General features: G+C 45.4%; 1 protein-coding gene across 1 annotated transcript; it reads right to left on the bottom strand.

Annotated features, from left to right (window-relative positions):
* Positions 1 to 349: 349 nt before the first annotated feature.
* On the bottom strand, positions 350 to 3,305 carry LOC135106181 (uncharacterized). The gene is made up of 4 exons (XM_064014961.1): positions 3,157 to 3,305; positions 2,847 to 3,042; positions 2,548 to 2,691; positions 350 to 1,121 (listed from the first exon to the last, which is right to left on the bottom strand). The coding sequence occupies exons 1-4, from the start codon at positions 3,303 to 3,305 to the stop codon at positions 858 to 860; spliced, it is 753 nt and encodes a 250-aa protein (XP_063871031.1). The 3' UTR covers positions 350 to 857.
* Between the last annotated feature and the right edge of the window lie 9,195 nt (positions 3,306 to 12,500).

The raw sequence follows: 12,500 nt of genomic DNA, 5'->3' as shown, positions 1-12,500 counted from the left end.
AGGTGATCGTGTTCTGATTGGCGGGTGAAGGTTGTTCTCTCACGTGATTGGCTGCCTCCCAGTGTGGCCTCACGTGACCTTCTGGGCGAGGTCATATCTGGGGAGGTCATTTGGTCGTTGTTTTGTTCTTTATTTGTTTTGTTGTTTATCTTTTCTTCCTTTTCTTTTTCTTTTTATATCTTTTCTTCTTTCTTTTTCTTTGTTTCTTTTTGTGTTGCCCCCCCCTCTCTCTCTCTCTCTCCTTGACCTCCCACCCACCCTCCCACATCTCCTCCCACACCCACCCACCCAACCCCCTCCAACCTATCAATATAACCCTAACACAAGAAAATATAATCTGTGTAATGGCGGGGGTTTAGATTAGGTTAGGTTAGGTTAGGTTAGATTAGGTTAGGTTAGGTTAGGTTCTCTTCCTCGCCTTCCCTCACCTTGTCACAAGCGGCAGGTTAGCGGAGGTAACGGCTGGAGGTTAGGTTACATTAGGCTGGGTTAGGTTAGGTTAGGTTAAGTTAGGTTAGGTTAGGTAAGGTTGGGTTAGGTTAGGTTAGATTAAGTTAGGTTAGGTTAGGTTAGGTTAGGTTAGGTTAGGTTAGGTTAGATTAAGTTGGGTTAGGTTAGGTTAGATTAGGTTGAGTTAGGTTAGGTTAGGTTAAAAGTAATGGTTAGATTAAGTTGGGTTAGGTTTGGTTAGGTTAGGTTAGATTAGGTTAGGTTAGGTTAGGTTAAGTTAGGTTAGGTTAGGTTGGGTTAGGTTAGGTTAGATTAAGTTAGGTTAGGTTAGGTTAGGTTAGATTAGATTAGATTAGGTTAGGTTAGATTAGGTTAGGTTAGATTAAGTTGGGTTAGGTTAGGTTAGGTTAGATTAGCGGAGGTACTGGCTGTGGTTCACGGTAGCAGTGGTGCAGTGTTATCTCAAGCCCCAGTACAGCGGCTCCCATCACCCAGGACACGGCGATGAGGGTGAAGAGAGTACGCAGGTGTTGAAAGGAAAGAGGCGCCCTTTTCTCTTCATCCTTTGCTTCCTCCTCCTCCTGCTCCTCCTTCGGGTTCCTCGCGTCCTTCTGCTGCAGTTCCCTGGTGCGGTTATTGTGCACCCACCTCTTAAACTTCATGCTCTCCTCCTGCGGGAAGTGAGTCTTTGTAGGGCTGTGACGTGATGGAAAGAAGGGTATATATGATGAACCTGTGACGAGAAAACACAGGGAAATAAAGATTGGTGCAGGAAGCCATCAGACCTACACGTGGCAGTCCCTGTATAAAAACGTGCCTGCCTATTTCCACCTATCATCCCCACCCGTAAGCTTTTGTAGTATTTTTAAAGCTTCCTAATGACTCAGCCCTAACAACCTGATTACTGAGTTCATTCCATTCATTTGCTACCCTTTATTGATCTATCTATATATCGATTCATGTATTTACTTATTCAATTTTTTTATTTTTACGTATCAAAGAGTCTGGCTAAGTGCTAAAAATGTAAGAAAATACAAAAAAAAAAAAAAAAAAAACTCCGCTTGATTTCCTGCTATCTGAAAAAAATTGGATTGCAGTTTAAAAAAAATAGGCAAAGTTTGGTGTTTAAGTAGCGCCTTCCCCGCATGTCCTGAAGAGAGTCCCACTAATACACACTAATACACCAAAGTATGCCACAGTCATCTAAGGCCCGTCCCTCCTCCTCTCTCTCTCTCTCTCTCTCCCATGAAGGTTGACGCCCAAATCGTCAGCTTGGGTGTGATTCTCATCCTCCTGACGCAGCACATATACTTAAGTGCAGTACCATTACAAGCAGGTATTTTCACTGCACCGAGGTATTCACGCATATTCTCTCGTGGCGTGTGAACTGAGGCGCCATGTAATTACTAAACCGGCCATCATGGAGTAAGAGAGAGAGAGAGAGAGAGAGAGAGAGAGAGAGAGAGAGAGAGAGAGAGAGAGAGAGAGAGAGAGAGAGAGAGAGATAAAAAAATAGACTTGGTGGGGAAGTTGAATCGCATGTCACATTTCGTATTCATGACCTCTTCAAATTTATCACCTTATGAACCTACCTGCTGGGGTTATTATGTACTAATGTGTGGCCTTCTAGCACGGCAGTGACGGTGTTGGTGGAGTATTTGTGCTGGGGGAAGGAGGGGCGGTAACGGTGCCATTCGTATTGCATCATAACCCTGTAAGTGAATGGGGCGGGGCGGGAATGTTGGGGTGGGGAGGTCTGGGGTGGCGGAGGTCCTGGCGTGAAAAAGACAAGGAGTGTGGTAAGGCAGGGGTGGGTTAGTGATACCTCTAGCCATGTGGTTTTGAGAGACACTTGAAAATGACGCTGCTTTTCTGGGGGCGTGATGAGGTTGGGCTGCTGTGTGTGTGTGTGTGTGTGTGTAAAGAGAGACAGAGGGGGAGAGAGCGAGGGAGATATTCCGAGCACCACGTTAAGCCGGTGAGGAGGTTACCACACAGGCCCGTGAGGAGAGAGAACAAGTGCACACTGCAGCCAAAACAGTTGCGGTGAGGACCCAAGGCAACGGGTCATTGAGGCGAAGGCGGCGAGGGGCTCACCGTGTACCAGTGGCGGATGAGTCCTGCCTCCACCATGCGGTTGATCGTCACGTCAAACTTGTGCTTCCAGGGGACGTGCTTCGGGAAGATCCACACCACGGGGGACGGGAACAGCTCCTCCTGGATCCGCGTGTAGTTATGCACCTGAGGGACACACGGCGCTGAGACTTGAGGCGCAGGGCACGGGGAGGAGCCTACGGCTGGTCATTGTAGAGGGTGAGGGGTGGAAGCATTGGTTCGGGGAGTGTGTGTGGGAGGTATGGCAAGGACGGGACTCAGGCTAGGCCACCGCCACTCACCTTGTATTTGTACTTGGGCAGCGTGGCGGAGAACGCCGTGGTGTCCACATAGACGTGCGTGCCCTCCACCATGGCCCTGAGGACCTCCACCAGGGAAGGAAACAGGTCCACCTTCTCCCCCAGCGTGTAGTACAGCTCGTCCTCAGAACTCCTCAGGCGTCCCGGCAGCTCTGACCCGTAGTCCTCTATTCCCAGCCTTGAAGGGAATTAAAGAGTAATAGAAAGGAGAAACAGTAAAATGTGATGACGTGAGCCAGACTGCAAGGGAAGCAGCCGGTGTGTGTGTCTCCTGCGTGCAGCACTGCTGTACCTGTAGTGGCTGGCGGCCAGCTGGTGCAGGGTGCGCGGCAGCGGCGGATGGGCGGGCTTGGTGAGGATGGCCACCAGGTTGGTGGTGTACGCCGAGATGAGCACGAAGCAGAAGGCGTACCAGCACGTGACGAACACCTTCAGCAGCATTGAGGTCGTCTGGAGGGGCACGCTGTGACCCAGCAGTCCTCGCTGCACGCACAGCACGCTGGCCACCACGCTGGGCCGCCGCCGCCCAATCACAGCATCCTGCGCACCAAAGAAAATAGGAATCAAGTAATTTTCTTACGGTTTCGTCGTGGTTTTACCAGCGGACTTTTTTATTTCCGTGCTCTTAGTAGACGTGTTGCGCCTGAAGAGGTCCCGTGTCTCTCGCGTCAGGCGGTGGCGAGGTCTGGGGCTGGAGGGTCGGGCAGCCTTCTTATAGCACTGTCTGCTTGTCATGGTTGTGGAATCGTGATCTAACTTCGTATCAAGGTTTTCCTCATTCAGCAAAGTGCTCCATAAAGTACTGTGCCACGCAGCAGTCTGGTCACTGCGCGTGGCGCGTGGGGAGTGACTCACCTGCAGCGTGACGAGACCCACAGCTGCGGCGGCAGCAACGACCACGGCGAGCCACACGTGGCCCGTGAAGGGCAGCAGCGGCGCCATCCAGCCCAGAACTGGGCGAGGCCTCACCAGGAAGGCGCTGTAGCCCTCCGACCAGAACCTCTCCGTGATGTCGAAGTCAGCAAAGATGTGTTCGTCTGGAAAAACGGAGATGCAGGAGAAGTTGACGTGTCTGTGGTACACAAGGCTGCTCCAGGAGCCGTTGGGCTTGGCGGCCACCAGCTTGCCTTCCTCCTCCACCCACGTGAGGTTGTAGGTGAAGTTGAGGGCGACAGACAGGTGGTGTATCATGGTGAGGGCGATCCCAGACACCTCCTTCTCGGGGTCGTGCTGGTGAAGGAACGGCCACTCGTACGGCCACGCCTCCACCGTGAGCGCGTGGCCGTGCAGGCTTGGGAACCTGTCAGGGAACAGCGTGTTCCAGTCAGCGAAGACATGAGGCTGCCAGAGTGCCAGGAGGCGGGGCTTGGCGGAGCGCAGCGGGAACACTGTGTACACTCCCAGGGGTGCAGGGTGTGCCGCCCCCTGCTGCTCCACCCCGGCCACCAATGCCAGCCTCTTCACTACCCCCAGGGAAGCGTCATTCAGGGCGTCCTGGCCACCTCTGGGCTGCAGGCTGAAGAGCAACAGGTTGTGTGGCCTCCAGATCTGCCACAAGGGACGGAGGAGATGGGGACGCGGGCTGAGGAAGAGAACAAGATGTAGGGTGGAAGAGTCGTGGATGTGAAGGTGAGGCGGCCAGCGATGAGGGACGCCCAGTGTGAGGATGATGCAAGCGGCGTGCTGTACGCCTCTCACGCCCAGCACGGCTTGTCGCTCCCAGAGAGAGAGGGCGGCGTCTAAGTGGATGACAAGGGGTCTGTCTCGGGCCGGGCCGTTCAGCAGCTGGGACAGAGCCTCCAGCCGCCTGAGACTCAGCATCGGCCGCTGTGGGGCAGGGACAGCGGGGCCCGTGAATTGTGCAGTGTGGAGGAGACTCAGGAGCAGCAGCACCTTGCTGAGTTTGAGGGCAGGACGAGAGGCGGCCATGGCGCTGCCTACTGGACTGGCGTGGGCTGCCTCGCTGCTCACCTCCCCCCATTGATCCAAGCTTCAAGTAATAACTGAAGAGAAATGACCGTCAAGCGATGTTTACACAATCGTGTGGAGTACACGCAGAGCGCAACATTCTTATACTGAATATAGATCGATGGAGAAATAGTGTCTGCCTTTGAAAGCCTGCAGCCCCGCGTCACGGTGCTGGCGGTGTGACTTTACTGCGTCACACCCTACGAGTCTACAGAAGCAGGAGGCCTTTGTGCTCGTTGAACTTTGGGGGAAGTTACCACGCTGGCCTGTAGCGGGGGAACAGGTGATACTGGAGTCTCTGGCCATACCTCGCCACCACACCTAATCCAATCAACCCGTGACGAGGAGAGATATCAATCACCTTTTCTTGCCCACTTATCGCCGCGACTCAGTACATTCATGAGACGGAAGGAGTTCAGCGAGTGATGAATGTGCTGGCTGGAAAGGCGGGGCCCACATCATGGTTATTTAGACTCGTCCCTCAACACACAGCAGCCACTCACACCATGAACAACCAGTCGTATTTCTTTCACATTCCTCAGCTATTTATTCACCATGTTTCTATAGCAGTACCGTCTTCACTGCTGCCTGTCGTGACTCCGCCACTCAGGGCGATAACACGAACACTGAATGCATTTTTCATTTCAGTAACAAGTGCGTGGCATTATCATTCAAACGGCAATTTCTTCCTTGAATGATACGCAGTAAATTCCAGCGTTTTTGTGCAGGGAAGGAAATAATCAGCAGTGTCATTTTCATATTTTGACGTTCGGGTTACACACACACACACACACACACACACACACACACACACACACACACACACACACACACACACACAGACAAAGACGTATTCAAGCGCTGTAACACACTGCAACACACACTAACACACCCAAACACGCTAATACACAACAGACATACCATTAAACTCTTGAAACATGCTTCATCTTATATTAAAACAAAGCAAACACACTCTAAAAACACAATGACGCAACCCAAATACACTCCAAACACTCACCAAGCACTCTACCACGATCCCAAACTCACTCACACGCTCCTAAACACTCACACACACACACCCAGACACACATTAACACAACCAAACACTCTGAAACATACCCCACGCAACTCTCTCGGTATAACACATCCCAACACACTCACTTCCACACTCTAGATACATACTAACATCCCAAACACTCTAGCAAATACTATCACACCTCAGACACACTATATGGCTTTCAAATACATCCAGACATACACATTCGTACTGTAACACACACACACACACACACACACACACACACACACACACACACACACACACACACCCTATATTTACATCAACACATCCCAAACACACATTATCACAGAGTAAAGCCATCTAAACATACTTAACATACTCCAACGCAACTTTTAAGCAAACTAAACCCATTTCAACATATTCTAACGCAATTTAAGTCATTATAAACATACTTGATATACCCCAAGATTATTTAACACGTTCTAAACACACTTTTAACATACCCAGCACGATTCAACACTCACTGAACACAATTAAACACATCTTAAACACAACTGACATACTTCAGCACAATTTAACGCAACATCAACACATTTTAACACACTAACTCATCTCAGACGTTAATGCAGCAGGTCACTCTCACAGGCACACGCTACACTGCACTAACACCCTCGTTATATACCTCAGCACGCACTCCCCAGTCTGACCACTCTCTCTCTCTCTCTCTCTCTCTCTCTCTCTCTCTCTCTCTCTCTCTCTCTCTCTCTCTCTGTGTGTGTGTGTGTGTGTGTGTGTGTGTGTGTGTGTGTGTGTGTGTGTATCTGGCTGTCTTTTTTTATTTTTTTTATTTTAGAGTTATCCCTTTACAGTCTCATTTTCTATATTCAGAAAAGAAAATTGTAGGTTTTAAGGGTGTCTATAATATTTAATTCAACCATTGAGTGGGTTTTAAAGCTTGTGTATTTAAGTTAATAAGAGTAAAGAGCTGCTACAATGCATCTTCACTCATTATAGTTAAGGGGATTCAGTTTATACTGCTCTCTTGGATATGGTGGAAAGAAAAGCATTTAGCTCATCAACTCAACTCCTCTCCTCTAACTGACCGTATTCATTCTCTCTCCTCTCTCTCTCTCTCTCTCTCTCTCTCTCTCTCTCTCTCTCTCTCTCTCCGCAATGTTCCGTCTCTTACCATCTTCTATCTTTTCTTCCACCGTAACTGCTCTTCTGATCTTGTTAACTTTAACCCAAACCTAGCCTAGCCTATCTTAATTTAACCGAAACCTAGCCTAACCTAACTTAACCTAATCCTAACCTAGCCTAACCTATCTTAACCTAACCCAAACCTAGCCTAACGTATCCTAACCAAACCTTAACCTAATCTAATCTATCTTAACCTAACCCTAACCTAGCCAAACGTATCTTAACCTAACCTAACCTAACCTAACCTAACCCAGACTAGCCTAACGTACCTTAACCTAACCCAAACCTAGCCTAACGTATCCTAACCTATCCTAATCTATCTTAACTCCATACAGGCAGCTCAAACACGAATGACCTCTCAGAAAAAAGAGAAAAAAAACTATGACATTGTAAGGAACGAGCAATGAAACAATAATGCTGTGAATGTAGAGGAAGCAAGAAAGTTTTACATGTTAAATCACACGTGTTGCCCTTTCATACTCCCCGTCCCTCCAACACACACACACACACACACACACACACACAGGTAAGGGATGGAAGGGAAGTGACAGGCAGGTGAACAGACAGGTGACCTTTCATTGTGACGGCATCCACGTAAGTCATCAGGTCGTTAGAGAGAGAGAGAGAGAGAGAGAGAGAGAGAGAGAGAGAGAGAGAGAGACTATTTTTTCTCTTATATTATTTTTCTTTTTAAGGATCATGCCTTTTTATTTTACTTATTTAATTTCGTTTTTCTTTTTCCTGTCTGTTCTGTCTGTGTCTGTCTATTTAAACGTTTAAGTGTAATGGCTTCTGTAGTTAATAATATTCAATAACCATTTGATTTCTGAATATATTTATTTTCCTATACTTTTTTTTTTATTTATTTCCTTTTTCTTTCTCCCTTCCTTCCTTCTCTAAGTCTATCTGTGTTAGTGCGTGTGTTTCTTTCTGTTTGTATCTATCGCAGACCGCCCCTCTCTCTCTCTCTCTCTCTCTCTCTCTCTCTCTCTCTCTCTCTCTCTCTCTCTCTCTCTCTCTCTCTCTCTCTCTCTGTTGAAATGTAAACTTTGAAAGGGCATTTAACTTTTGGAGATACAAAGTTTCTCTCAATTAGTACTACTTCACCAGAACGCTTGAGAGAAAGGCCAGACGAGAGAGAGAGAGAGAGAGAGAGAGAGAGAGAGAGAGAGAGAGAGAGAGAGAGAGAGAGAGAGAGAGAGAGAGAGAGAGAGAGAGAGAGAGAGAGAGAGATTATGAAGAAAGAGGTGGAAGATAGAAAAGTGTTGTAATGAGAGAGAGAGAGAGAGAGAGAGAGAGAGAGAGAGAGAGAGAGAGAGAGAGAGAGAGAGAGAGAGAGAGAGAGAGAGAGAGAGAGAGAGAGAGAGAGAGAGAGAGAGAGAGAGAGAGAGAGAGATTATGAAGAAAGAGGTGGAAGATAGAAAAGTGTTGTAATGAGAGAGAGAGAGAGAGAGAGAGAGAGAGAGAGAGAGAGAGAGAGAGAGAGAGAGAGAGAGAGAGAGAGAGAGGGTGGGGGCAGAAAATTAATAACTTTGGAATTTAAAACTATGTAAAGAAATGAAGAATAAAACAATTTGAAAAGACTTAGAAACAAGAGGAGGAGGAGGAGGAGGAGGAGGAGGAGGAGGAGGAGGAGGAGGAGGAGGAAGAGAAAGAGGAAGAGAAAGAAAGAAGAGGAAGAGAAGCAGAAGTACAAAAAATAATAAAAGGAGGAAAAAGAGAAGTAGGAGAAAGAGAAAAAGAAAGAGAAGTATATAAAAAATAGGAGAAAAGGAAGAAGAGAAAGATAAGTAGAAGGAGAAACAGGAAGACACAAAAAAATAGGAGAAAAATGAAGAAAAGAAGAGGAGTAATAGGAAGAGAGAGGAGAACCAGCAAAAACACGAAAAAAATAGAAAAAAGAGGAGAAAGAAAAAAAAGAACAGAAAGAGGAAGAGGAGAAAGAGGAACAAAGAGGAGAAGAAGACCAGGCTGAAGACCTTTTGGAAGTTAGAGGTCACTGATAAATAAAACGTCATCAGAGGGCTGGACGGCGGCCATCTTACCTCCTCAATAATTCCCGCGGGCCAGTGGGATCCGGTCCGCCTAGAGGGATTCCAGTTCGACGCTCACCAGGCTTGGATACCCTATACGCCACGGGACCGTGTGTGGCCGCCGTTGACTGATGCATGAGCGGCGGAATGTGTCGGGCGGTTCAGTCTATAGTCAGTTAGTGGGTGTTTCGGGCCGCGTGTCTCTCTCTCTCTCTCTCTCTCTCTCTCTCTCTCTCTCTCTCTCTCTCTCGTATTACATCAGTTAATTCCTTATTTTCTTATTTTCTTTAGGTGTTTCGGCATTTACTTCTTTATCTGTTTTATTGATTTGTTGAGTTTGATGATTATTAAAGATTTGATGTATTTTTAATTCACTTTGAGTTTATTTATTTTCTTCTTCTTCTTCTTCTTCTTCTTCTTCTTCTTCTTCTTTCTTTCTTTCTTTCTTTATTTATTTATTTTATTATTTTTTTTTTCGTGTGACGTTACTGTGATTCTTTACCTTTTTATTCAGTTCAATTGGATGAAAGGAAAAGGTTGACATGAATCGATGGTACGTACAATGGACCCAGGAACAAATTAATAAAGAAAGGGAAGTATAGATAGATAGATAGATAGATAGATAGATAGATAGATAGATAGGTAGATAGATAGATACGTAAATGAATGAATGAATAAATGAAAATAAATCAATAAAATGCAAAAAAGGAAAATAAGTCCGAATATCTACAGAAAAAAAAAGTGAAATGAATAATTATGGAAAAAATATAAGAAATCTAAAGAAAAAGACAAAAAAAAAAAAAAAACTAATCAAGAGTAAACAATAAAACAAACAACAAACCACTAACAAAACATAAACAAAATCAAGATGAAATACAAAAATAAATGAAAAAAAATATGAAACTAAAACTAAATAAAAAAAAAATAATAAAAAGACGACAAAACCAAAACAATCAGTATTAAACAATAAAACCAATAACAAACCAATAACAAAACATTAAAAGTCGAGATAAAATAAATGAGAAAAAAACAAACAAACAAACAAAACGGTGTAGCCAGGTTGAGCCGAGATCGTAACGGGGCGAAGTCTCTCACGCGACATAAACAAATGAAGAGGCTTGGCGGGAGTGGAAAGGTCCCGCCTCGCTGTGATGGACGGGCGGGAGCAATGCCACCAACTTACCTACCATTAGCCTGTCCCGCTCCTGGCCTGCGCGCTGCCTCGGGTTTCAGCAAGATCAGGTGCCAGCGAGGAAAATGAACCTGAACACGTACACTTAAAAGAAGATAGAAAAAAAAAAGTCTTAGAAACGAAGTAAGGAAGGAAGATGGACGTCTGATCTTTTGTTGCGTTCGAATGTGTTTCGTGAAAGTGCGAGTGATTTTTTTTTTTCTATTCCTTTTTATTTTTTTTTCTATTTTTTATTTGTGTGTGTTTTTTTTTCTCTTGTGAATGTTGTTTTGTTTTCGTGTAGATTTCTTTATCGGGAGGGATAGTTTTTGGTATGTATAATTATGTCTTATAATATACGGATCATTCTGGCAACTCTCTGCATTTTATATAACATCAATTACATAAAAAGCAATTAATCTTTGAACTTCTCTATCGTAACCATTTAAAACATTCTATTATAACACCAAGACCATCACTATCAAATCAATATACACGCCTGAAAAAAACATTAAACAACCAAAAACAACAAAACAAACAAAAAAAAGTACAAAACACACACAAACAAACATGCGAACACCAAAACAATCAAAGCATTAAGCCCTGAATCACCCACAAACAAACAGAGAGTCACCGCGTCACTGCGTCATGAATCACTCCCCACACACGAAGTAAATTCTACAGCAAGAGGAGGAGGAGGAGAAAGAGGAGGAGGAGGAGGTGTAAGTCGCGTCTAGATCACTACCCAGGCCTTAAGACCTCGCGCTGCACAACCCTACACACTCGGGGATTACTGGCCTTATCTCCGCACTGTATCATATTCCCTCTCACCCACACCGCTGCTTTCTGTCGGCCCGGGAAACACAGTACAAGACAAATATTGCTCTTGTAGGTGCAGACAAGTCAAGACAAGTAGATAAACACTCTCTTGCTTGCACTCGTCTCGCCACACACACACACGCACGAGGGGCGGCGCTAGTTGTGTTAGCTTCGTTAAAAGGCGGACATAGTCCAACAAATATTTATAATGCAAGTATAACAAACTCAATCTGATCTTCCTCGTGTGTCTTCATTAAGGTTTTTACACTAGAACTTACTTTCATTTTGTCGGTGTGTGTGTGTGTGTGTGTATGTGTGTGTGTGTGTGTGTAAGAACGTGGTGTGTACTGTGTTATGTATCGTTGCTTCTTCCAATCTTAATGTAAAGCAAATATTCTGGGACATTAATTTCTCACGGTGATGTATGTATGTGCGAGTGTCGGCAGCAAAGTTCGGTTGAGTTCTGTGAAGCCTTTTGCTGCCGCGGTCGTCCTTTGTTCGGCCCAGATCAGCGTCATGAATTATTTGCAAGGACACAGATAAAAAAAAAAAAAAAAAAAAAAAAAGAGGAACTAGGGAGATAACTTTGTCTTCTCCAGGCAACAAAACTATTTAAAAGACTGCAGTACAACATTACCTAAGAAGTTCTAAGTGATAATGAAAAAAATAAAAAATAAATAAAAGATCTAGCAGTGAATACATTAATAATGCATTGTTTTACCTGCACATCCATACAACGTTAACATTACCAGTACATGAAAACGTTCTGACCATTATAATCTTTAGTAACCAACAGACAAACGACGAATTTTAACATAACCACTCATATCAATATTTCATCCTGCAAAAAAAAAAAAAAAAAAAAAAAAAAAAAAAGTGATAAAAGATGAGAATAATGAGTATATAGAATAACCTTGTTTGTCACTGTATAAAAAAGTCAGGAAGGCAAACAGACAGACGAGCAGAAGATAGGTAGGTAGACAGGTAGGCATGGGCAAGCAAACAGGTGGGCAGATGGATAAACGAACAAGCAAACGGGTGGATAAGTGGGCAGATGGGTGGGTGGGTAAGTGGATTGGTGGGGTGAATAAGTGGATGAATTGTCATGCAAACAGATGGGCAGAGGAGGAGGTGGGGAAGTGGGAAAGCAACCAGGCAAGCACATATGTGGATAGGTGGATTGGCGGGCAGGTGGCGTGGTAACAAGTGGGTGTGTGAAGGTTACTTAACTCCCGGTGCCGCCCTCCTACCAGTGAAGCATCCCTAATGTTATTCCTCCTGTTCCCGCAGCGCCAGGAGAGGTGTTGGCCCGCGTCATGTCTGGGCGAGCGGCGGCCATAACTCACACCGCCTCCCACAATACCCTGGTAAGCGATGGCGCGGCGATGCATTTTTGTTTATGCGTTTCTCTTTTGTTTCTCCCT

This window comes from Scylla paramamosain, chromosome 13 (assembly GCF_035594125.1).
Source record: "Scylla paramamosain isolate STU-SP2022 chromosome 13, ASM3559412v1, whole genome shotgun sequence".
Lineage (NCBI taxonomy): Eukaryota > Metazoa > Arthropoda > Malacostraca > Decapoda > Portunidae > Scylla > Scylla paramamosain.
This window is presented reverse-complemented; position numbering and strand designations above follow the sequence as displayed.

What these genes read in the sequence shown, in the direction of transcription:
- LOC135106181 (XM_064014961.1), bottom strand. Translation starts at nt 3,305, where the DNA reads ATGCTGCTGAAGGTGTTCGTCACGTGCTGGTACGCCTTCTGCTTCGTG. An exon ending in CTGGCCGCCAGCCACTACAG is followed by an intron (nt 3,043 to 3,156) that starts GTACAGCAGTGC and finishes ATTCCCTTCAAG; the next exon opens with GCTGGGAATAGAGGACTACG. An exon ending in TCATCCGCCACTGGTACACG is followed by an intron (nt 1,122 to 2,547) that starts GTGAGCCCCTCG and finishes CACTTCCCGCAG; the next exon opens with GAGGAGAGCATGAAGTTTAA.